General features: G+C 42.2%; 1 protein-coding gene across 6 annotated transcripts in view; it reads left to right on the top strand.

The window, feature by feature from the left end:
* SPPL2B (signal peptide peptidase like 2B) overlaps positions 1-26,915 on the top strand; it is a 155,034-nt gene that overhangs the window by 99,146 nt on the left and 28,973 nt on the right. For all 6 annotated transcript variants that reach the window (XR_012656683.1, XR_012656682.1, XR_004373186.2 and 3 more), the window contains 9 exons: positions 6,955-7,094; positions 7,892-8,034; positions 9,283-9,379; positions 9,658-9,774; positions 12,594-12,675; positions 14,083-14,157; positions 14,280-14,342; positions 15,865-15,964; positions 17,666-17,743. Coding sequence is in view for 3 of the 6 variants with exons in the window: in XM_075070370.1 (XP_074926471.1) it covers positions 6,955-7,094; positions 7,892-8,034; positions 9,283-9,379; positions 9,658-9,774; positions 12,594-12,675; positions 14,083-14,157; positions 14,280-14,342; positions 15,865-15,964; positions 17,666-17,743 (895 nt within the window). In the remaining 3 variants the exon portion in view is untranslated. The remainder of the gene's footprint in view (positions 1-6,954; positions 7,095-7,891; positions 8,035-9,282; positions 9,380-9,657; positions 9,775-12,593; positions 12,676-14,082; positions 14,158-14,279; positions 14,343-15,864; positions 15,965-17,665; positions 17,744-26,915) is intronic.

Here is a 26,915-nt window from a genome sequence, read left to right as displayed (position 1 = left end):
CCAATGCTGCTTTTGATCACAGCTATCTTGTCCCTATTGATAGGTGCGTGTCTCATGTTTAGAGTCATCAGTCTGCCCTCCTCTGACATTTCAATAGGGGTGTGTTGCAGGGTCTTGGCGCCCTTCCATCTGTCTCCAGTTCCTCCCTAGACCATCTGGTTCAACGATGGCCTTCACACTTATCTCTTAACACACACATTCCTCATTCACACACAAAACAAAATTAATTTACAAAGAACATTTTGAACAGGAACATCAAGTTGCAATGCAAAAGAAAACAATCATGGCATTCTTTTACATATTTTAAAATGCTAAACCTACAACAAATTGGTGACCCTCAAAGGTCTGTCACTGCCTTGAAATCAGCACAGACACAAATTCTGGTTGATGTATCTCTACCAATGGCCCATTAGGTCATTCCTTTCTGCTATTCAAAAAGGGTGGCTGGCAGGACATGATCAAATCATACACCAATACATTTAATACATGCTACGTTATTATTCTTTATTCTAAATTATATAAAATACAAACATAAAATCCTATTACTACAAGAGCCTTTCAAGGGAGTCTTGGTATATATCTGCCTTTACAATTTATTATTGCGCTATATTTGTCATGGAGATACGGGTAACATAAAATCCCTCCTGGGAAGCTGTACTAAATCACTTTATCTGTAAGGGGTTAAGAAGCTCAAATAACCTAGTTGGCACCTGACCAGAAGGGCCAATGTGTCAGGGTTCCCTCCCCACTCTGAACTCAGGGGTGCAGATGTGGGGACCCGTATGAAAACCCCCCTGAGCTTATATTCTACCAGTTTAGGTTAAAAACTTCCGCAAGGCGCAAATTCCTTTCCTTGTCCTTGGACGGTATTGCCGCCGCCGCCGCCGCCACCAAGTCATTTAAACAAAAATTCAAGGCAAGATCACTTGGAACCCCTAAACCCGCAAAATATCCCCCAAGCCTCTTCACCCTCTTTTCTGGGGAGGCTTGAGAATAATATACCAACCAATTGATTAGCAGTGTGAGCACAGACCAAAACCTTTTGTCTTTGGGACACTAAAAATCAATCAGGTTCTTAAAAGAAGAATTTTATTGATAAAAAAAGAGTAAAAGGATCACACCTGCAAAATCAGGATGGAAGGTAACTTTACAGGATAATAAAAAGATTTAAAACACAGAGGACTCCCCTCTGGAATCAGCTTCACAGTTACAAAAACAGGAATAAAACTACCTCTTAGCATAGGGAAAATTCACAAGCTAAAACAAAAGATAAGCTAACACATTTCCTTACCTTACTTACAATCTTTGTAATCTTAGATGGATCATTTCAGGTATGTTTTCAGGAGATGTTGTCCCTGCCTGATGTCTCTCTCTGTCCAGAGAGGGAACAACAAAGAGAGCACAAACAAACACCCACCTCACATCAGATTTGAAAGTATCTTTCCTTATTGGCCCTTCTGGTCAGGTGCCAACTAGGTTATTTCAGCTTCTTAACCCCATACAGCTGAAGCGATTTAGTACAGCTTCCCAGGAGGGATTTTGTTATCTTTATCTCTGTTTATTACAGTACTGCTGTGCTAACTTCTCTTCTTCAAGTAGTGTCCCTATGGGTGCTCCACTTCACCTGCACATGCACGTCTTGAGTACTTGATTGGAGGCTTTCAGCTAGCAGTGTCCATTCACCCTGCATGTGCACCCTGAGCCTCTTTGTGCCAGACACTGAAGCTTTATAGGGGTGCATGGGCGAACCACCCTGAGTTCCTTCTCAACTGCCTTGGCCAGAAACTGAGCCTTAGTGTGTCCACCATGAGCATGCTTCACCCATTCTGTTTTTCCTGAGTGTTAAGATATTTAGCGTAGTGGTTGTTAGTTGTGAGTTTATTTAGATTGTATAGGTAGTGAGGGGATTGTTTGTTCTCTTCTCCCTTTTCCCTCTGGTAAACTTGTTTTCCTGTCAGGGCATGCCGGCTCGCTAGGCTTCAGACACTGCCTCTACTGCTGAGAGGCTGTATCTGTAAGAAACAGCCACTCTAAGTGCATTCATTGCTTGGGGGAGTTCCACATCTCCCAGAAGTGCAAGATCTGCTTGGCCTTCAAGTCTAGGACAAGGAAGATCAAGCTAAGATGTTCATGATGGAACTCTTCCTGTGACCAGAACTAGGTTAGGAGACATCCCTGTACATTTGTCCCCCGACAGATTCAGAGCCTCTTCTACCTCATGGCAGGCGTTCCCTAAGGAAGGGAAGACTTTGGAGGCCTATGGGAAGATTCCCCAAAAGAGGAACATGGAGACTCACATCAAAGAGCCCGCTCCAAAAAGGACCAGGTCCTGGACCAAGTCTGTGGTCTCAGAGAGTACTGTTGAGACCAAGGACTCCTCCACTGATACTCCTCCAAGGAGAGGATATGGCTTTGTTAGGGCCCTGGTACCTTCTACCAGCAAAGAGAGCAAGCGTAGAGCGTGTCGAATTTGGCCCAGCCATTAGTACCTATGTGTCCAGCCCAGCTTTCAGTAATGATGCAGCCTATCCAACTGCCAGTACCAGTGCATTTGGCATCTTCAGCACTGAAGAAACAATAATGCCTCACCTTCAGCTGAGATGCATTCATCTTTGGAACAGTTGGCTTTAGCAACAGTAGCTTCAGCCACCATGTTGGTACAGGATTCCTTCTTGGCACCTCAGGAATTCTGATACTCTAAGGATCTTTAGGTATCAAATGAACCAGAGTCTCTGCTTTTTGTGGTACCGAGCACCTTTCCGTATCAAGACCCCTGTCTCCGGGTTACTGTCCTCCATCACCATAGGAGACTCATCCATTTTCAGCAGGTGCCCCGACATCAGATGATGTGGAGGATGAAGAAGACTCTCAATCGGTCCCCTCTGTTTCACTGAGGGATTCACCAACATACCCCTTCAGGAATCCCTTTCCGGCGAGTCAAAAGGAGGATAGTACTGATCACCAACGGTGAAAGAACCAACCCTGTATGGCACCTTCTCTTCCATATGGACCACAGTGACCGTATTGGGACTGCTGGGTGGCCTATCGACAACAGTTTGCCAAACCACCAGTACCATCTCATAGGGAGTTCAAGGTTTCACACCTCCCCCTCGCCAGCCAGCCCCCACATTGAAGACATTTGAGGAACAGGAGGCTAGGGCAGATGAGGCCACCCCTGAAAGTGCCTTCTCATCATCATTGCTGGATGAGGCAGTCATGCCTCCATCACCTTCTATGGCTGATGACTTTCCACCCCAACCCCTCCAAAAAAAGTAAACAGAGAACTAGAGGTTGTATTTTAGATTGGAGAGGGAAAATGACACGGAGCTAGCCAGAGACAGTGTTGCAGTGGTCAGAGACATGCAGAGGCAACTCCTGGAGACAATACAGAAAGAGAATGCTCTGCTGTGGTGCATGCTACAAGCTGGCACACAGACAATACAGTGCCCTTAACCATGTTCTGCAGCCCTGGACAATACAGGGTACTGGGAACACCAGCATATGTTTCCCCACAGCCATTGTACCCCACTGCCATTCCCCTCCCTGGCCCAAACTCAGGGAAGTGAGGACAATTGCACTTGGGAGCCCAGCTCTTTTGAGCCATCTAATGCCTGTGCTACACCTCAGGCAACACTGGACGAGAGAAGAAGCGACAGAGGCAAGGCATATATCGCCTATGAATTGGAGCCCCACTCTTAATCCCGCCATTGCTGTGTGCTGCTCTCCACTGCACTGTGTCACTTTAAAGCTGTGTTTCTTTGTTGTTTTAATTAAAAGCTTTATGTTATTTCTGGTTGCTAAATACTAAACGGTTTAATAATAAAAAATGTTAAAATTAATTCATAGAGAATCTGCAATACATAATACAGAGAAAATCTCTAAATTTTGCATAAGTTGTATGTTTTTATGAAAGTGTAAAGGCGCGCACACAATAAAATGAGGATTGCCAAATGTGCCACTTCTGCCACCCATAAAAGAGAATGCAATGCATGCAATCCATTCTTCTCCTTCCTCCACCCCTGCCCCCAGCATAACAGCTGCATATTTTCAGGCCTGAGACTAAAGATAAGAGCAATAGCATCCCATTGCCCTGATGTTTCATTTTCTAATGTATGCCTTGCTGTCTGCTCAAACTGTTGAGCATGTCTTTGCATCTAGCATCCCACCCCTTATTAAGGCTTTCTCCCTTATGTTCATATTGTGCAAAATACAGCATGCAGTTAGGCAAGCTGTTGTCTGCAACTTTCAACCTAGCCCATAAACAGCACCACCTTCCTTTCAGATGGCCAAATACACATTCCACTGTCATCTGCAGCTACTGAGGCAATAGTTAAACAGTTCCTTCCTTCTGTCCAAGTGGCCTCTGAGTGGCTTCTTTATCCAGGGAATCAGAGGTTAAGCCATGTTTCCCAGGATAACCAGAGCAATGTCCATACCATGATGTCCATAGTGAGCCTGGGGTAATAGTCTCCTTTATTCATTAAGATAAATAGGGAGAGTTTCAAAAGAAACTGTTCATGGACTTTTCCAGAGGCCTCTGCATTTATGTTTGTGAACCTGCCATGGTGGTCACGCAGGCCTTGGAGAACCATGGAGAAATACCCCTTTCTGTTTATAAGCACTGTGCGCTGGTGGGAGAGCCATCCAACCCCCTCCACTCCCCACCACCTTACCATGCCGTTCAGAGCACCAGGACTGGCATCCATGCCTCCTGGCCGGAGCCAGCCATCCTGCTGCACAGGCTGGAGCACTGGGGCAGGCTAGCTGTTCTCGCAATCACACTGTCCGGCAGGAGCTTGCAGCCCCACCTCCCAGAGCACTGGTGGCACAGCGAGCTGAGGCTGCAGGGGATGGGAGACATCAGGGGAGGAGCTGGGGACTAGCCTCCCCAGCTGGGAGCTCAAGGGTCAGGCAGGACGGTCCCGTGGTTTGCCCACCTCTGCGATAGGCACATGAGTCCTATCTGTTGCCTCAGTACAATTTTGTGAGCCACATGAATGCAAAGCCATCAGTAATCTCCTAAGCATTACCGAACTTTATAACCAGTGCAACAGTACCTTAGGCATGGCATCACACGCCTGCATAACCATGGCCTCAACAGTTGGTCTCCCTATGACAAATTGGTTGACTATGGACTGGTAACGTTCAGGGGTGGCCAACCTCCAGACAGAAAGGGTGACCTGCTTCTCAACAGCTATGGAGAGCTGAAAGTTGGTATGCTGCCGCCGCAGCTCCAGAGCAGTTCAGCACATATCTCAAAAAAGGTTGCTTTTACCATCCTGAAATTCTCCCACCATTGCTGGTCATCCCAGATCTGGAGAATGATCCTTTTCTACCAGTCGACTCTGGTTTCCTGAACCCAGAAATGGTGCTGCTCTGTGTGAAACTACTCCAGGAACAGCTCCTGTAGTAGCAGTTCCTCAGTGTCTCCTTCATCCTCCTTTTTCCACTGCTGCTGCCGCTGCAGCCACATCATCTATTTGGTAGTGTGGCAGGTTAAGTCCAGAACCAAGCCCACTCAGCTTTGAGAGCACAAATAAAGTCAAACAGCCTCTGTGTATTCACGGTTGCCAACATAGCACCATGGTGCATTGTCGGGTCATGCCGGCTTACAGCAATTTGAAACTGGCACTAGTCTGCCCAGAAAGAGAAGAAGCAAGGGATGGAGAGAGCAGAATTATAGGATTTTTTAAATTTCATGCCAAGTCCCAGAATTCCACTGACTTCTGCCTGGCTTCCACTATGCATTTGCAATGCACAATGAGAAAAATCCCAGGTTACACACTGCTTAGTAGTGAAGCTGAGGATCATGAGTATCTTCCCAGAATGTCACAAGGTTAGTATACAACAGGGATCAGCAACCTTTCAGCAGTGGTGTGCCAAGTCTTCATTTATTCACTCTAATTTAAGGTTTTGCGTGCCAGTAATACTTTTTAACATTTTTAGAAGGTCTCTTTCTGTAAGTCTATAATATATAATTAAACTATTGTTCGTATGTAAAGTAAATAAGATTTTTAAAATGTTTAAGAAGCTTCATTTAAAATTAAACTGCAGAGCACCCCAGACTGGTGGCCAGGATCCGGGCAGTGTGAGTGCCACTGAAAATCAGCTTGTGTGCTGCCTTTGGCACATGTGCCATAGGTTACCTGCCCCTGGTATACAAGAAGACCCCACCACATGTTTGCAATGATGTGAACTGAAAGAGGGCATAGCCATCCCATATGCACACTATTGGTATGGCTTACATAGTGCACGCCAACTAATGCATGTCAACGTGGTATGAAATAAACCCCCTATGCAGAGAAGGCCTCAGAGTGCTTTTGTAAAAAAAAACAACAATAAAAAAAACAACATAACCTCTCTCAGCATAGCTTTGGGCCTTGTGTCTTATTGACTGCATCAAAAAACGAAAAGTCCTCTTTTAGTTCTTATCAAAGGGGCTTTTGATCCTCTCCTCCTTGGGAATGTGCATAGAAGCTTTTATCTGGGTACAAGATTGTCATCATCAAGTTAATGGCATCTAAGGAGATTCTGCCAATAGTTTGTTCTCCTTAAGGTCCGCAGGTTAAATTCTTTCAGAAATGTAGCCATCCTTAGTTACTCCACTTCTCTCTGGAGAATCTTACTTTTGGGGAGGAGGAGGCTAAGTAAGAAGACATGAAGGGTAGGAATTTTCAGAAGCACTCAGTATTCCTCTAACTTTGAGGCAACTGAGTCAATGCAGAGCAGTTTTGAAAATCGCATCATGGTTCTTTTGGAGGACGTGGGTCATGTTGCTACGGCCAACTAGAAACACTGGAGCTGTCAACATCAGTTTGAAGACTGAGTGCAGAATTGACAAAGCACTTTCACATAGATAGCGCTAGAAATTATCTTACTGGATTTAAAGAAATGGTTGATTCTGATGAGGCTGAAACACTATAACAGTTTGTAATTTTCATGTTTCCATTACAGAGTTTTGGCAGATCAGTGAAGGTGGCAATGTATGCGCCAAATGAGCCTGTTCTTGACTATAACATGGTCATTATCTTTGTAATGGCTGTGGGCACTGTTGCAATTGGAGGCTATTGGGCAGGAAGCAGGGATGTGAAAAAGTAAGTAGAGCAAATTGAGTGCCATGTTGTGCAGATATTCTTGAGTTCTGTTATGGTTCAAAGAATGCTTAGCAAACATGATTCAGAGAAGCCCAAAGCAGCACTCCTCCAGCTGTTGGGGTGGCTGTGCTTGTGTATCTGAAATGGGAAAATGCTAAAGTGATAAATATATGTATGAGCAACCCTAACAATGACCTTTGGAATTACTTCAGTATAATTTGAATTTACGGTATTTTGGTGTCTCAGTTTACAAGGAAAAAATTTGGAGCATGTTTTTAAAATATTAAAAAGAAGAATCCAGTTGAAATGTTAATCTTTCTATCTAGGCCTCTGTGAGGGCTCCTTTAGGCTTTTCTTGATGTTTTTCAGTTCATAGAAGATATTTTAGATGACTTTTTTTCTTACTAGTATAATTTCATTTAGAGAGGGATTTATTTGTCGACCTAATGATAATTTTAGTGCAAGAAATACAAAAAATATTTTTAATCAAATGTTGACTAAAATGTGAATGTTTTGCAGCATGTTGAGCATCTCTTCATATTTTTAAATATTAAATATTTAATTTTTTAAACACTATGTTCATTGAGACTCTTTGCTGAAATTTTCAATATTCCCTTTCCTGAGAAGAAAAAGTTGTTCTCCATTGACTTCAGTGGGGCTTCATGCAGGCCCAGGTGTCGTCCCATTCTCATCATCTTCCTCCCTTGCCTCATCTTCCTGTGCCGTGCACCATGAAGAATTAGAGCCCTTATCTGTTCACTGCAGGATCTGATTATAGACATGCTGCTCTCTTTCAGGCGATACATGAAGCACAAACGAGATGATGGGGCAGAAAAACATGATGATGAAACAGTTGATGTCACTCCCATCATGATCTGTGTATTTGTGGTGATGTGCTGCTCTATGCTGGTCCTTCTTTATTTCTTCTATGACCACTTAGGTGCTTTTTTAATTATATTTCTATAAAATTGTCTTATTTTACACTGTCAGACTATTATCCTTTAAAGTGCATGCCTAGTTTGAAAAGTGATTGTAAAAATGGCTACCAGTTCATAAACAGGTTAGATTCATTTGTTTGTTTAGAGTCTCATCTACTTATTCCAGTGACAGATGTGCTTTTTACTACTTCTGGTAGCTCTGAAGGACTTCCACATTTCTTTAGGGGTGAACTGGACGTGGTGGATTCCCCATTGCTTGAAGTTTTTATTCAAGGTTCCAAAATACCTGCTCTAGCTTAACCATGAGTTCTAGGCTTGATGCATGTATTGCTGGTGTTATGGAAGCATTCAGACTAGAGGATCATAATGGTCCTTTTTGGCCTTAAAATCTATGAATCCCCACTTAGATGTGGAATTCAATGCCCTATGCTCTTAGTCTTGTCTGGAGAAGTCTGTATAATAGAATTGTATAATCTGATTTCTGTTAGTTATTTTAATGTTATTAAAACATGGAAAGTAGCATCAGATTTTATACATAATACACTTATCATGTAATTCAGAAAGTTACTTTTAAATTATATGATCACTTCAGAAAGGGACCTGGAAATGTAGCTTGAAGGTTTAACGCACTGAAATGAGCTCCAGCTAATAACCATTAAAGGCTTTGTAGAGCAATATGTTTTTATGCCCCATCTTTATGTAAGGAATGGAATAAGAAAATCGTGTTATATCAACATATTAATAAAACTGATTAACAAAACCCACACAGTGACCAAATGAATATGTGACCAGTAAAGTGGTAAATAGCTGTCAATTTTTTGGTATAATTTAATGACAGACAGCTAAGTATTTGCAAGATACAGCTTGTTATCTATTGATAACTGCATGCACCAAAGTCTATTGCATAAGAGCAATGGGCAACTAATAGAAGATGAGCTAGATAGACTTCAACAATATTTGAGTAGTAAGAGACCTTGGATGCAAACAGTAATACTTCAGAATCCTTTTGGAAGTTTAACCTTTTATCTATAGAACTGTAAACAACCTCTTCCCTGCCTCACCACTGGCTGTTGTGTTGCATGAACAAGTAACTTTTCATTTACCTGAGTAATCCCACTAGATAGCAATGATGGCTTTTAATACACTTTTTAATATGGTTTTCTTTTCTGGAGATATGGAGAGCCACATGGTTGAGATGTGAGGGACAGTGTCTGGTATCCTACCATCACTTATTAATTTTACTCTTTCAGTCTATGTTATTATAGGGATTTTCTGCCTGGCTGCCTCCATTGGTCTCTACAGTTGTCTGTCTCCCTTTGTAAGAAGATTCCCATTGGGGAAGTGCAGGTATTTGGCCATTTGCATACTTTTTAAAGTAAAAAATGTGTTTCATGAAGTCTTAGAGTATGTGATGCTTCCCTTGGGTGTTAGGTCAGAGTTAGACTTGGATTGTTGCTGCATAATTAAAAACGTTAAACTGAAAAGGGGTAATTGTGCCAAAAGTCAGGAGCAGGTATGAGTGGTTGTTTTCCAGTATGCCTATATGTTGTTCAAAGCTTTACCTAAAGTGCCCTTGATATTCCCTTTGTCTGTTAATGTTTACATGGTATCTTTTTCACTTTCAGAATCCCTGACAACAACTTGCCATATTTTCACAAGCGTCCGCAGGTCCGGATGTTGCTTCTGGCTGTGTTTTGTATCTCTGTTAGTGTGGTTTGGGGAGTCTTCAGAAATGAAGATCAGTAAGTCCAGGCTTTACTTTCCACACTGAGTCACTGTAATACTGAATACTTTGTGTTGTCCAAGAGAACACGTTAACAGATCCTGTGTTGATACTCAACACCTGTGTTGATACTGCTCCAGAATTCAGGAAGGGAGGAGGGGCTGCAGAATTTAAGCAGGTAGAAACTGTCAACCACATCTTCGAGGAACTGAGTACTTCATCTCTGCACTGTACTCTGAGCCCACAGACCCGTGATTCATAAAGCTGTACCTGCTACCAAAGCTAGGTTTTCATAGGCACAGCACATTGTGCTGGCACTGGGGGCCTGGGTGGTCTTACACTTTGCAGGGCTTCAGCCTTCCAGAATGGAAATGGAAATTAGGCCATGAGTTCCACTGCTGGGTGGATCCTCCCCCTCCAGTCTCAGTGCTGCACAGGGATATAGGACTGGCCCATGATTTGGATATGTGGCTCCAGGTGTTTGTTCAGAATGGTTCATCTGGGCTGTTGCTAAAACCATTACTCATTTGGTATAGATCACTTAATTACTAATTCTCCTTCGAGTTCTTGTCCATATGCATGTTCCACTAACTGTGCACATGTGCCTCATGCACTCAAGTTCAGAGTCTTTTGGCCAGCAGTATCTGTATGTTAGAACTCTGCAGTGGGACTGGGATCCCACGGGTCCCACAGGACCCACTGCCATAATAGTGGGAGCGAGTAAAATGTACTTTTTTGTGGGCAGATTTGGGTGGGCAAAAAAACCAAACTGCTGTAATTTGTGGGAAAACGCCAAATCTCTCGTCAGTTTACTGTAAAAATAGTGTCTGAATTCCATTTACATATATATATATTAACCAACTGTTGGGGGGGATTTGGTTTGGTTTTTTTTTTTTTTTTTGAAGTAACATGGGGGAATCTCTCTCTCTCTTTCTGGATTTGCAGGATCTAAGGTCTTTGCAGGTGGGAACAGCATAAAAATACAAGAAACAATTCAGGAATGGCTGGGAGTGGGTATTGCAGGGCAGGATGGGAATGAGATTAGGGGCTTGTACTAGCCAAGATGGTCAGGGATGGTGTCTCTAGCCTCTGTCTGCCAGAAGCTGGGAATGGGCGCCACGGGATGGATCACTTGATGATTACCTGTTCTGTTCATTCTCTCTGAAGCACCTGTCATTGACCACTGTCAGAAGACAGGATACTGGGCTAGATGGACCTTTGGTCTGACTAAGTATGGCCGTTCTTATGTTATGTTCTAAGAGCGCGCTGTAACATTTTTGTATTTTTATGTCTGATTTTGTAAGTAGTTTTTAAGTGAGGTTAAATTTGGGGTACACAAGACAAATCAGACTCCTGAAAGGGGTACAGTAGTATGGAAAGATTGAGAGCCACTGAGTTAAAGCACTGCAGACCTTTATGGGTATCTCTACACAGCAACTAGACACCTACAGAAGGCCTGTGCCAGCCAACTCGGGTTCCCCAGGCTCAGGCTGCAGGTCTGTTTCATTGCTACGTAGATTTCTGGGCTTGGGACACATGGTTGGTTTTTTTCCCCAAAGTAAAATTTTCTTGGCTACCTAGAAATTTGGAACAGTAACTGAACTGATATGATCAGATAAAATGAAAATATTTGACCCTCTGTAAGAATATAAGCTTTTACAGCATGCAGAGGAGCCAAGATAAGACCCAGTATAACTTACCTAATACAGATTGCTGTAGATAACAGTTCCTGTTCTTTTAAGAGTAGCAAACTTTTGAGCAGTTCATTTTAAATTATCCCAGTTAGTACATAGAGCTGAACCAAACACCCCGTGGTCTCTCCCTACGTCTCAGAAAATAGCAGATTGTTGTGATGAGGTCTCATGTTACTAAGAATTCAGTACTGAAGCACATTTATTGGTATTACTGCAAATAAATAAAGCTAAATTGTATCTGCCAAAATAAGTGAACAAAGTACATTTTATAATACAATGTCCTTTTTATTCTCATGTTTGTTACTTCCTTGCTAATCCACAATAGGTCTGCAGGTAAATGTGCAAAATTGAATTTGGATTAAATACATGCAGAAATATGAAAGTTTTTTCCTAGATTGTATCAATATAAATACATGAATTACCCCAGCTTGATATTAGAAATGCATTTTAAATACATCGTATGATGTAATAGATCACTGTATAAATCATAATTTCTCTTCAGTAGCACTGCAAACAGTAATAGCTTTCACAAACACGCTAACTTATTGAGAAGGTCTCAGTGATTAAAAACTGTGTACTGGCAATGAATAGTCTTTCTCGGTCTGTTTTGATATCCAGGCTGTTGACAGAAAGTGGAGGAGGGGTATGTGGGTAGACGACAACTAGGGCCGCTCTAGGCACCAGCATTCCAAGTATGTGCTTGGGGTGGCCCTTTTCAAGGGGCAGCATTCCGGCTCTTTCAAGGTGGCACTTTAAGGGGCAGCACTCCGACCCCACCCTTTTTTCTTTATTGCTTGAGGCGGCAAAAAACCTGGAGGCAGCCCTGAAGACAACTACAGAAGTTAATTGGTTTTCATAGACTTAATTGGCGTTCACAAAATGCACAGTGTCTACTACAGTTTTCCTTATTGTCATAACAGAAAAGGCACTAGGTACTAAATTTTACATCTGTCTCAGTTTTTTAGCCTATTATAAAGGTTAATTCAAAAGAGAGAAAAAGACAACACTAATAATGTGTCTATGTAACATGCGTTCTTTGCCCAAACTGGTGGTAAGCAACTATTCCGAATGTGGTTGAGAGAGCCTGATTTGGATTGGCTCTTTCTGTGCCTCGTGCAGGAAAGTAACGTTCTTGTCTCTCTAGGTGGGCATGGGTTTTGCAAGATGCTCTGGGAATCGCCTTCTGCCTTTACATGTTGAAAACAATCCGCCTACCTACATTCAAGGTACGGAAACCATGCAAGTGCCAAAATAAAGAACCTGCTCAGACATGGTGTATAAAAGGGCAGTTTTTGATTACACACATTGATTTGGAAACACATTTCTGGTTTTAACTTGTGCTGTGTGTGGATTGGGGCAAACGTGGACAAAGAAATTTGAGAAATTAAATGGCTTGACATTCAGTAGAGAGCTGGCCGCTAACAGAAAATAGCCCTATCTGAAAGTACCAACTACTATCATATGAGTGTAAGGTAAGACTTTGGGAAAGTGGTGTCCATGCAGGACCAGGACAAAGGGATAAGAATGAAATGTGCTTGTGCCCTCTCCACCATTGATGCAGTACTCCACTTTAGACTCTTCCATAGCTTTCAGATTCATGGAGACAAAAAGACACTTGAAGGGCCAGAGTATTCATATTGGATCTTGGACTGTCCAAGTGCATAAGTGGAGTCAGATTTGTACCTGTTGCGATTTCTAGATTATCTTTCTAGACAGACATCTACAAATGTCTTGAATCTTGATGTCTGATCAGGATGACCCTTTCCAGAGCCTCCAGCATAGTTCTTTAGGCCTCAGACTGTTACACTTAGAAGAGCTTCTGAAGGAGAAAAGAAAAACAAACCCATCATTTCACGGTGCAATCCCACATGAATGTTCTTTTAATTTTTGTAAAATTCATCATTAGAGCTTTCATTTGTCTATGAAGAGTTTGTTCCCATGATGCAAATTCCCTCGATGATATATCTCTGTTGTGTTACACCTTTTTGTGTCCTGGCAACATTCTCATTGTTTGGACTACGTAAACAAACATACAATAGGGGTGTGGAATGTGCTTTGGTTTTTATGGGTCCCACATCTCTGAATTGGGTACTATCCCAGATCTTGACTTTCCTCTTCCTTTCAGTGGAATGTTTGTGTCCTCCAGCTGATCATTCTAGGTCAGACTGACCCCTCCATCTCTTACTGTAAGCGGCTGCCATAGCAGATTTTCTCACTGGGCTAGGAAGATGGGCAACTTGACTGGGTGCAAAACTACTGTCAGAGGCCCAGCACAGATTGGCCACAATAGTGTTATAGCTACTGCTGTCTAGCAGAATCTGTCCTCCAGAGCTTTCCCATAATTCCTAACAATCAAAACTGCAGCATATTTAGACTTCATAGTGCAAGCATATTTCATGGCAGGAATTCTATTGGGAGGAAGTGTACAGTGTCATGTCTGAAGGATAACACAGTAATACATTGTATGCAGAGACATATGATATATTTATGCAGAGTTGAATTCAGGGAAATACATGAGTATATTGAATAAATCTTATAAACTGAATACTCTTGAACTGCTAACTGTAAATTTATTTCCATTAGCTAGCACAGAATACATAAAATATTCACTGTAGCTCTCGTCTTTCCCCCAGGGTTGCACCTTGCTCCTGATGGTTCTTTTTGTGTATGATGTGTTCTTCGTATTCATCACACCTTTTCTAACAAAGGTATGTACAGTGTGTCTCCAGTACTTGCTGTTCAGAATAGACTGTAACCCAACAGCATATTTCTATGTGTGTTCTTAAATTATCCAGACATGCTGGTTTACAGTTTCCTCTCTTTTCTTTAGACAGGGCAGAGTATAATGGTGGAGGTGGCCGCGGGCCCGACTGACTCTGCCACTCATGAAAAGGTACTGTATGCATTTTGAAAATATGAGACTATCTACCAGCTATTAACCTATGAGGCTTTCAACTTCTGAAAGGGTCAGACCACAAAGAGCTGCTGAAATGGCCTGGCACTTCTAGTGCTGCTAGTTTCAAAAACATTTGGCGTGGAAATATAAAGCTCTGCAGAGCTTCATGGGAATCCACAGCATTCTCAGAAGTAGAATTTTAAGTAACTTTCTTCAGTAAGTCCAATGTCGTCACATCTTGAATTGTAAGTTTTCAGTGCAGGGAAATTTATATGCTACTGTATTTGCAAAGAACTGTTTAAACATAATAATATTTAATATCTACCGAGGTAGGTGTATTTCTTCCATTTCCATGGTCAGAACAATATGCACGCTACCATGACATGAAAAAGCACAGTGTAGTAAGGAAGATATGGCTTTTGGTGTGAGAGCAATGAGTGGCACAAGCTATTCATCACTTACATAGTCCATTTAAATAAAAATCATTTAAGTTTAAAAAAAAAATCTTCAAACAGTACATATTTTTTTCCAAAGATTTTAAGAAAGTCACTGAACTGGTGGAAGTCACTGTCTAAGCACCTAGAATCAAAGTTTGTTGAAGTGCTCAGTTAACTTTTGGGAGGAATAGTCTTCTCTGAGGGTGCAGAAGAGTGTTTCCTCATTTTGGTTTATTCGACTAGTTCAGTTCGATGACTAGTTAATTCAAAGCTGAGAAATCGAATGAGAGTTGAAATAGTAGGAAAGCTTGTTTTCTTTTTCCCATCTATGAATTAAAATAAGATGTAAGACAATGAGCTCTACTAATTCTAAAATCTTGAAGAGACATGGTGACGAGAAACAATCAGTTCAGTTCACTAACTACAGATAATATTTCCTTTGTTTAATAAGAGTTAGTTTTAAATGCAAAACATGTTAAGGAAAAAAAACTAAGTTTATATATCCAGCACGTTGGAGGTAGTTTTATTTAACTAGGTAAAATATATTTAAAATGCTTGGGTTTTGGATTTTTAATTGATTTCCAGTTTCCACACACATGCAGCTTGACACAAATTCCAAGTTTAAAAAAAAATCATCTAGCAAATAAGTGTATTATTCACCATTTTCTCATATAATAATAAATGTAAAACTGAAGAATCTGAATAGATGAACGGGAAGCAATATAATTCTTAAATAAATGTATACAGCTACAATGTATCCTCCTGGTTAGCAAAAAATACCAAATTATACAAACCACCAAGAACCAACTTTTCTTTAGGAAAATAATTACAAAATACAAATGTTCAGCAGGATTAAAATCAATGATTTAAAGTGAGATTTTCTCACTTTTAATCAATCCTCCCTGTTCAAGGGAGCTCAGTAAAATGAAAAATAACGCTCAGATAATACTCACTCATATATGTAGGTTTCATATGTTTAAAGTCTGCATACCCAGTATGAGAAGACAGACATGTATTTGATACTGTCAGTACATGGGTGAAACCTTTCTACTTTATAAAACATGTCTTCTCTCATTTCCAAGCTTCCCATGGTCCTGAAGGTTCCAAGGCTGAACTTTTCACCGTTGGCTCTTTGTGATAGGCCTTTTTCCCTCCTAGGATTTGGAGACATCTTAGTTCCAGGTATTTCTGATTGTTTGCCTAAGCAATATGATGCAAAGGGAAAAGTTCTTATTGACATGTCTCCCTTCTCCCTTAATTCCCACTCCCAAGTGGTAAATTTGACCTGACCTCTCCCAAGCTGGTATATTCATAAAGATACACATTTTTTCCTTTGGCTCTGCTCTGTTTGCTTCTCTTAACAGACAAGTTAAATGAGAAGAATCTACATGAATTTGGTGTTATGATGGGACTTGTGCATGCAAGGAAGTCGAGAAATTTAAAGGGGTGCAGGCGGTGGTTGGCTTATGTCCTGAAACATGAGCGTTTATACTCTTAAATTTTGCATCTTAGCTAATGTAACTGAATGTTTTTATTAACCATATAAATAGCTGATATTTTAATTGTGCTAACTTTTAGCCTTAATGATCTCTTGTTTCATTGGGTACACAAGATAAGTTTGTTGTTTTGTTTTCATAGAATATCAGGGTTGGAAGGGACCTCAGGAGGTCATCTAGTCCAACCCCTTGCTCAAAGCAGGAGAAATCCCCAGACAGTTTTATACCCCTGTTCCCTAAATGGCCCTATCAAGGTTAGAGCTCACAACCCTGGGTTTAGCAGACCAATGCTCAAACCACTGAGCTATCCCTCCCCCTTTGTTTTGTTTTAATCCTCTTACAGTTTTAAATTTGTGGCCTTTCAGTTTCATTGATCTGAAATTTCTGCTGCTCTTAAATCAAAATTGTTAGGGTTTTTTTTTCCATTTCACCAAAATTGATACACTCATTTTTTAATAATGTATGCTTTTTTTTAAGTTTATTATGATCCTATAAGAAATTCTGCACACACATAACAGTGAGAGAAGATAGTAATGTCACAACTGGCTTGTCTAATTGATCTTGCTGGGATCTAAGTAGTAAGCTGAGTTTCAAGAAAATTAGTACAACAGGTATGTGGGTGTGGTAGTGTCTTTTTTTGGACCAACTTCTGTTGGTGAGGGAGGCAAGTTTTGAGCTTACACAGAGCTCTGCTTGATAACCCAGGAACCCCCCTGAAGAGGAGCTCTGTGTAAGCTCAAAAGCTTGTCTCTCTCACCAATAGAAGCTGGTCCAATACAAGATATTACCTCACCCACCTTCTCTTGCTAATATCCTGGGACCTACAATGGAGATGAGCATTAATGAGGAAAATTTCATATGCACATTCTGAACTCTGCTATTCATATTTTGATTATTAATTGGAGATGTTGTCAAGTCCGCTTACTTTGGATTGAAGAAAATTTGAGTTGTTAATAATTTGGGCTGCTCTATACGGTAATATGGCCCAGATCTTGAACTGAGCCTTAAGGACACAGATATAAGCCATAAATTACCACTATATGCACTAATATAGAGATCTACAGTGCAAAGGGCACAAGTTATGTTTGCTATCACTGTTAATGCTGCTTGTATGCAGTTCTTTACATTGCATATGGACTGTCTGTTGTTTACTGACAGATGTCAAGTTTCTTATTCAATAGTTTATGTAGAAGTGCATATCTTCTGTTCTATGAGTTGTGCATTCTCATGAGTCATATCAGGATGGTAGAGCACAGCTTATTAGGCAGGAAATTTAGCACAGTGGTGGGCCATCTTCTAAACACTTAGATAGGGCACTACATTCTGTGCATCTTACAATTAGTGTGTATGTGTTTAAAAACTGTTTAACTTTTCTTTACTTCCCTAGGCTTACTGGTAGCCTACTGCCATAGATTTGATATTCAGGTGCAATCCTCCAGAGTCTATTTTGTAGCCTGCACTATAGGTATGTATGACCCTGGTATTTCTACACAGCAGGTAGTGCAGTCCCTGGAAAAGCAAAGCCAGAGCTCTCATATTACGTAGCTTGCTTTTCAACTCTTATCTTGCTTTCAACAATCAAGCAGTGAAGCAGTTTAAAATAAATAAATAAAAACTGTACTACTTATGAGGTTGGACCTTTGAACCCTAGCTCATCTAGCATAACACATGTCTGTCCAAACTAGAGAGTAAGCCCTTTGTTATGATTTACACCCTCACCAGAACCCTTTGGTTGAATTACAGTGGTTTTATGTATGCTTGGGATACAATTTTTCTTTCTTATCATTGTAATTTTCTTGTTAGTGAACCTTTCAAATTGCATTTATTACATGAGAGAATTCAAGTTTAGTGCTTGTCTCCTTGACTTCAGTCTTAAACTGTGTGTCTGCAAAAAATCTATAACTGACCTCTGTTAAATTAGATTAAATTAAATTGTAGAGATGGTAGTGTCTTCATAGATAATACTATGTTTTTTTTAAAGGTCTGATTTTTTTTTTGATTTTTTTTGATTTTTTTTTTGACAACACTGAGAGCCGGTCTACACTAGAAGTGCTACATCAGCGCTGCACTGCATCTTGTAAAGATGCTCTATGCTGACGGGAAAGCACTTTCCCATCAGCATAATTACACCACCTCCACGAGAGACAGAAGCTATGTTGGTGTGGACAGCACTTAAGTTGCTGTAACATGCATTGCTCAGGGGGGTGTCTTTTTCACACTACGAGTGATGTAAGTTAGATCGTCAGTCGGTAGTCTAGACCTGCCCTCAGTTGATTGACTAACCCAGTGAGCTGCAGCTTATCCTTTGTGGTTCTCTGCTAATGGCGGGGGAAGAAAGTTTCTTCAAATTTGAGATAGAGATAAGGCATTTTAAAAAGGTGATCTGAAAAATTAGGAGGTTCAATTACAGGAAAGTTGTGAATGAATTTGCTACCTCCTAATTTAATAAAACTTTGCCTCAAAGCTCAATTTTTTATTTTGCCCTGCATGAGGAGTGATGTCTGACACTTTTGGGAGGCTGTTCGGTTGGTTGACTTTTGGCTTTATTCAGTATATTTAATCTAACCTTAATAACCAATAACTGATGACATTGAGAAAGCTGAGGTGCTTAATGCTTATTTTGCTTCAGTTTTGACTAGAAAGGTTCATGATGACCAGATACTCAACAAAATTAATATTAACAATCGGGGGAAGGAATGCAAGCCAAAACAAGGAAAGAACAAGTTAAACAATATTTAGATAAGTTAGATATATTCATGTCTTTGGAGGATAGATTATTATTCAAAATGATCTGGACAAACTGGAGAAATGGTCTGAAGTCAATAGGATGAAATTCAAAAAGGACAAATGCAAAGTACTCCACTTAGGAAGGAACAATCAGTTGCACATGTACAAAGTGGGAAATGACTGCCTAGGAAGGAGTACTGTGGAAAGGGATCTGGGGGCAATAGTGGACCACAAGCTAAATATGATTCAACAGTGTAACACTGTTACAAAAAAGCAAACATCATCCTGGGATGTATTAGCAGGAGTATTGTAAGCAAGACACGAGAAGTAATTCTTCCGCTCTACTACCCGCCGATTAGGCCTCAACTGGAGTATTGTGTCCAGTTCTGGGTGCCACATTTCAGGAAAGATGTGGACAAATTGGAGAAAGTCCAGAGAAGAGCAACAAAAATGATTAAGTATCAGACGGGTAGCCGTGTTAGTCTGAATCTGTAAAAGCAGCAGAGAATCCTGTGGCACCTTGTAGACTAACAGACATTTTGGATCATGAGCTTTCGTGGGTGAATACCCACTTCATCAGTAAATTAAAGTCTAGAAAACATGACCTGTGAGGGAAGATTGAAAAAATTGAGTTTGTTTGGTCTAGAAAAGAGAATACTGAGAGGGGACATAAGTTTTTTCAAGTACCTAAAAGGTTGTTACAAGGAGGAGGAAGAAAAATTATTGTTCTTAACTTCTGAGGATAAGACAAGAAGCAATGGCTTAAATTGCAGCAAGAGAGATTTAGGTTGGACATTAAGAAAAACTTTGGAACTGTCAGGGTGGTTAAGCACTGGAATAAATTGCCTAGGGAGGTTTTGGAATCTCCATCATTGAGGATTTTTAAGAGCAGATTATACAGACACCTGTTAAGGATTGTCTAGATAATACTCAGTCCTGCTGTGAGTGCAGGGGACTGGACTAGATGACATCTCAAGGTCCCTTCCAGTTCTATGATTCTATGTCAGCAGATTCTGATGAAATTCATCCTCTGGTACTTAAGGAACTAGCTGAAGCAGTCTTGGAGCTGTTAGCAATTATCTTAAGTACTCCTGGAGGATGGGAAAAATTCCGAAAGATTGGAGATGGGCAAACATAATATCTGTCTTTAAAAGGGGGAACAAGGAAGAACCATGGAATTATAAACCAGGCAGCCTGACTTCAACACCTGGAAAGATGCTGGAGCAAATTATTAAACAATCCGTTTGTAAGCATCTGGAGGGTAATAGGGTTATAAGGAATAGTCAGCACAGATTTGTCAAGAACAAGTAATGCCAAACCAGCTTAATTTCCTTCTTTGATAGGATTACTGACCTGGTGGATATGGGGGAAGTAGTATGATGTACCTTGATTTTATAAGTTTGACATTGTTCCGCATGACATTCTCATAAGCATAGTCTTTACATGAAATTACTATAAGTTATTGATAGTTTGCTGGCAAATTGGGAGGGTACATCTAGTAGGATCCTGCAGGGATTGGTCCTGGGTGCAGTGCTGTTCAGTAGTTTCATTAATGCTTGGATAACGGTGTAAAGAGTATGCTTATAAAATCTGCAGATTACACTGAGCTGGGAGGGGTTGCAAGCACTTTGGAGGACAGGTTCAAAATTCAAAATGATCTTGACAAATTGGAGAATTGGTCTAAATTCAACATGATGAACTTCAGTAAAGACAAGTGCAAAGTACATCACTTAGGAAGGAAAAATCAAATGCACAACTACAAAATGGGAATAACTGTCTAGGTGGTAGTACTGCTGAAAAGGATCAGGAGGTTATAGTGGATCACAAACTGAATTTCAGTCATCAATGTGATCCAGCTGTAAAAAAGGCTAATATGATTCTGGGGTGCATTAACAGGAGTGTTGTATGTAAGACACGGGAGGCAATTGTCCCTCTCTACTCAACAGGAGTGTTGTATGTAAGATCCCAGCTGGAGTGCTGTGTCTAGTTCTGGGCACCACAATTGAGGAAAGTTCTTCTTCGATGGGCGCCTTCGCTTGGAGATTTTTACAGTAGTACTCGCACTGGTTACACATGCACAGAGGGTAATAGTACCTGTTCGCGACTGGTCAGTTCCTTCTCTACTGTCTTCTGTCCCTTGTTCAACTTGTTTTCCCTCTTAGTTTAGCTTACCTGTAATAGTTAGGTACCTTTTTCCCTTCTCTCTCTTCTCTTTAGAAAAACCAAACATTTTTGTTCCTGTCAGCACAGCCGCTTCCAAGATGGGCTCTCCAAGGTTTAAGCGCTGCTCTAACTGTAATGATGCCATCCCTCTTGCAGATGGCTGTTCTAAATGTATTAAATGTTTGGGGGAGTCCCACATCCCCCAAAAGTGTGCCCACTGCAGCAGGTTGAAATCCAGGGCACGCAAAGACAGGGAGCTGTGGCTAAACTGCTCCTGCTGCAAAAATCTCTCGGACCAGCCTCAGACCCGGGCCCTGACTCTGCTGTACACCGCAGCCTCTCTGCTTTAGAGACAAAAGAAAATTTCGAAAAAACATCATCAGTCTCTCTCATCCACTAAGGGTATTCGCAGGGACAAGACTTCTCCAGGGACTGCTTCCCTTCCCCACTCCCCCGGCTTAGTATCTTTGATGTGCCAGGCTCCTCTGGCATCATGCGAAACCCGCCTGTGGCTTTCGCAGTCACACAAACCTCCAGTGCGAAGGCTTCAGGCTTTCAGTTGCCTGCTTCTCACATGGCACTGTTCAGCACCACAGTGGAAGCGGTGCTGATGCATGCTAGCCTGCCTGACCCCCTGCAGGCTCCTCTCACTCTCCTGGCACTATCAGCCTTTGAACTATCCAGCAGTGACAGAGTGCTGGGGACTCTGGTGCAGAGGAATCCCTCCTCACAACAAATTCCTCTCGCTCAACCCTACCCTCACAGAGGCACTGCAGCACAGCAAGGGACCTCCTGGTGTCACCTATTTTGCAGTCACCCGTACTTAACACCTACTTCTCTCTGGACTGTCAGGCAAGGTCCGCACAGCTTTCCTCCAGTGATGAGGAATCTGGGCTGCAGGGAGAATTTTCACCTTATCAGAGCTCCTGTCCATAGACCCCAGTCAAGAGAGGTCATAGAAAAGCTGCCGCGTCCTACTCCGAGGGTCCTGCCCCATGGTGCGTTAACCCCTGGATGACGCCACCCATGCCCTTCCCACCACCTTGGCAATATTGGACTCCATGGGCTCCTTATACTTGGGACCACACTCATTATACCAGTGCAGCCAGGCGTGAGGCCTGCTCGATACCATCAGCTGACAGTCCTGCCACTGACTCCAGACACCAGGCAACCCTGTCACAAGAGCAAGCATGGCCTGCCTCTAACCCGGTAGAACCAGGTGTTCCGCCTGATGAAGCATTGCTTCCTCCTTCTCTTCCGACATCTTCGGGCGACTTCTCAAAATTTCAAGACCTGTTTAAAAGAGCTGCCAGTGAGCTATGAATTAACCCGGAGGAAGTTCCTGAGCAGCAGCATGAGCTAACTGACATCCTGCAGCCCTCTTCTTCTTCTAGAATTGCATTACCTATCAGTGCAGCCCTTTTAGAACCTGCCAAGGCCATTTGGCAAACTTCAGCTGCAAGCCTGCCTACCTATAAGAGAGAAGACCTAAAGTACTTTATTCCTTCCAAAGGCTCAAAATTCCTTTTCACTCACCCAGCACCAAACTCGCTGGTGGTAGATGCAGTTAACCAAAAGAACAAACACCAATTTCCCCATTCCACTCCCTTCGATAAGGACAGTAAGCGAGTAGATTTGCTCGGGCATAAGGTATGTGCTTCTTCCACATTGTAGTTTCGCATTGCTAATTATATAGCTGTTCTAGCAAAGTACAACCACAAAAATTACAATAAACTTCATGGACTTTATTGATCACATTCCAGAAGAAAAGAAACAGTTTACAGTCATAGTTTCTGAGAGACAAATCATCTCCCACATTGCTCTTCAAGCTGCCCTTGATGTGGCCAATACAGCAGCACGGTCCACTGCCACAGCAGTTGTGATGCGCTGAGGGTCATGGCTCTCATTGTCGTCTTTTCTCCGGGAGGTCCAGAGTACCACTGAGGATCTCCCCTTTGACGGTGGCAAACTATTCACCTCCACCACAAATGACGTACTCCACTCCATGAAGGACTCCAGGGCAGCTCTGGTCTTTAGGAATTCAAACCTCTGTGACCAGAAGATGACAATATAGATACCAGCCTTACCAGCAACAATGCTACCCCACATACACCCAGCAATTCCATAGATCTCATGAGCAACAGCAATGCCAGAGATCCAGATACCAAAGCCGCCATCCCAACTCCTCAGCAGTGTCTCAACCCCTTCTGACCAATATGCAAATTTGAAGACTTGGTTAAGGGTATAGTAAACAATATTCCCACTTCAGAGCTTACACTGCCTGCCTCTATTTTTGGTCACTGCCTACGCCCATTCTCCCATCAATGGTGCAATATTACCACCAACAAGTGGGCTTTAAAGGTCCTCATAGTTGGTTATTCTATCCCTTTCCTCTCCCCAGCTCCCTCCCTCCCACCCTCCCCATCCCTCTTCAGGGACCCTTCTCACAAGCAACTGTTCCTCCAAGAAGTACAACATTTCCTTCAATTTGGGGCAGTGGAAATCGTTTCTGAACACCACAGAGGGGAAAGTTTCTACTCTCATTACTTCTTAACAGAAAAGAAAACCAGGGGATCCCAACCAATCCTCAACCTCAAGCAGCTGAACAAATTTATCAAAAAGCAAAACATCAAAATGGGATTACCCTCACCACTGTAATCTCAGTGGTGGAGCAGGGCGATTGATTTTCAGCCCTCAACCTACAGGATACTTATTTCATGTGACTATTCACCCAACCCACAGACGTTTTCTTTGTTTTACCCTTGGTTCAACACATTTTCAATACAGAGTGTTGCACTTCGGTCTATCTATCACCCCCCCCCCCTCCGCGTTTTCTCCAAACTTCTAGCTGGGGTTACTGCCCACCTCAGGAAATGGGGTTATAATATTTCCCTACCTCGACGATTGTCTCCACAAACCCTCAACAGTTGACAAAGCGCTTCGATCCACGCAGCTTACCGTCACTTGCTTCCTTTTCCTTGGCCTGCAAATCAACAAAAACAAATCCACCTTATTTCCTGCCCAACAACTGGAGTTCATAGGAGCGCACTTTGATTGCCGAATGGGAATAGCGTTGCACTCACTCTATCATTTCAACACCATAAAATTCCTGCTTACAAAACTTCACAACAGTCCCCAGGTTACTGCATGAGACTGCCTGCAATATTAGACCACATGGCCTCATGTACTTTCATGATAAAAAATGCACGCCTATACACGAGGTGCTTCCAAGCTTGGTTGGCCACAGTTTACAGACCGAACGTACACACTCTAAACAAGCCTCTATCCATACCCTTCAGAGGCAAAAACTCCCTCCGATGATGGACAGTTCCCTCCAGCCTCTGCTCAGGAGTCCTCTTTCTCCAGGACTCCCCATCACTCATAATGACTACTGACACATCCCTCACAGGATGGGGAGCACACATGTCCCACCAAAGCCTCCCTACATATAAACGTCCTAGAACTGCGAGCCATATGCAATGCCTACCATCACTTCCTCCCATTTATTCAAAACCAACCTGTTTAGATAATGACAGACAACATCGCATGCATGTTCTATGTCAACAGGCAGGGGAGGGGTTCATTCTCATTCGCTTTGTATGGAAGTCATTAAGCTCTGGAATTGGTGCCTCACAAACAACATCCAGATATCAGCCGCTTATCTTCCCGGGGCCCTGAATACCACCTCGGACAGACAAAGCAGACATTTTCCCTGGGATCATGAATGGGAGATCAACGACATGATCATATGCAATATATTCAGCGTTTGGGGCTATCCAACTCTGGACCTCTTTGTGACTGCAGAGAACAAGAAATGTCCCAGATTTTGCTCCAGAGTGGGATTGGGCAAACATTCCCTAGGAGATGCATTCCTGATCTCATTCCCTCAAGATCAGTTCTTCACAGAGTTCTGACAAAGATATGAACAGATAGTGCCAGAGTAATTCTGATTGCCCCATCATGGCCCAGACAACCGTGGTTCCCATTACTCACCAGAATGTCAATTCGCCCACCGATTTCATTGCCCCTCACTCCTAACCTCCTATCGCAGCAACACGACCAATTTCTTCACCTCAACCTGTCCATGCTTCACCTCAAAGCTTGGTTCTTATATGGTTCTTCAAAAATGAACTAGCAGGCTCTGAGCAGGTTCAAAGAGTTCTCCTACATAGCAGAACACAATCTACTCACATCATCTGTCTCCTTAAGCAGAAATGATTCACACAGTGGTGCTCAACTAAACAACTGCCTCCTACTTCTGTCCCTCTTCCGCCCATAGTTGACTACCTATTAGACCTTAAACAATCTGGCCTTCTTTCAGCTCCATCAAGGTACACTTAGCTGCTATTAAAGCTTTTCATGACAAGATCGATGATACCTCTGTGTTTGCTCATCCAATCACCAAGCATTTTCTCAAAGGGCTCCAATCCCTATACCCAGATATTAAACCTCCTACCCCTCTGTGGACCTTCACTTAGTATTATCCTGCTTAACTCAACAACCATTCGAGCCCGTAGCCACTTGCTACCTCTTACATCTCTCTATGAAAACAGCATTCTTAGTAGCAATCACTTCCACAAGACCTGCAGGAGAAATAGCAGCTCTCATGGCAGACACACTGTTCACATTATTTTTTTAAGGACAAGGTTACCCTCCGACTACATCCCAAATTTCCTCCAAAGGTGCATTCGTCATTCCACATCAATGAGCCAATACGCCTACCAACCTTCTTTTCTAAATCACATGCAAACTCTTTTGATTCCACAGTGCATATGTTAGATGTACGCAGGGCTTTGTCCTTCTATTTCGATAGAACCAAGCCCTTTAGAAACTCTTCTAGACTCTTTGTCTGCATTGCAGAGCGCTCCCAAGGGACACCTATTTCTTCCCACAGACTTTCAAACTGGATTTCTGACTGTATCTGACTGCTATCAATTAAAGAAAGTTACACCTCCAGCCGGCATCAGAACTCACTCCACTAGATCTGTGACTACTTCCACGGCTTTTCTACACAAAGTTCTTCTGGCTGACATCTGTAAAGCAGCCACTTGGACTTCTGAACACACATTTGTTAAGCATTATGCCCTTAGAATCATAGAATATCAGGGTTGGAAGGGACATCAGGAGGTCATCTAGTTCAACCCCCTGCTTAAAACAGGACCAATTCCCAACTAAATCATCCCAGCCAGAGCTATGTCAAGCCTGACCTTAAAAACCTCTAAGGAAGGAGATTTCACCACCTCCCTAGGTAACCCATTCCAGTGCTTCACCACCCTTCTAGTGAAAATTTTTTTCCTAATATCCAACCTAAACTTCCCCCACTGCAACTTGAGACCATTACTCCTTGTTCTATCATCAGGTACCACTGAGAACAGTCTAGATCCATCCTCTTTGGAACCCCCTTTCAGGTAGTTGAATGCAGCTATTAAATCCCCCCTCATTCTTCTCTTCTGCAGACTAAACAATCCCAGTTCCCTCAGCCTCTCCTCAGAAATCATGTGCTCCAGCCCCCTAATCATTTTTGTTGCCCTCCGCTGGACTCTTTCCAATTTTTCCACATCCTTCTTGTAGTGTGGGGCCCAAAACTGGACACAGTACTTCAGATGAGGCTTCACCAATGTCGAATAGAGGAGAATGATCACGTCCCTTGATCTGCTGGCAGGCAGCAGGCACAGTGTTAACTCATATCCAGCTTCTCATCCACTGCTAACCCTAGATCCTTCTGCAGAACTGCTCCTAGCAATTTG

This window comes from Chelonoidis abingdonii, chromosome 11 (assembly GCF_003597395.2).
Source record: "Chelonoidis abingdonii isolate Lonesome George chromosome 11, CheloAbing_2.0, whole genome shotgun sequence".
Taxonomy (NCBI): domain Eukaryota; kingdom Metazoa; phylum Chordata; order Testudines; family Testudinidae; genus Chelonoidis; species Chelonoidis abingdonii.
The sequence above is the reverse complement of the archived record's forward strand: the minus strand, read 5'-3'. Positions and strand labels throughout refer to the sequence as shown.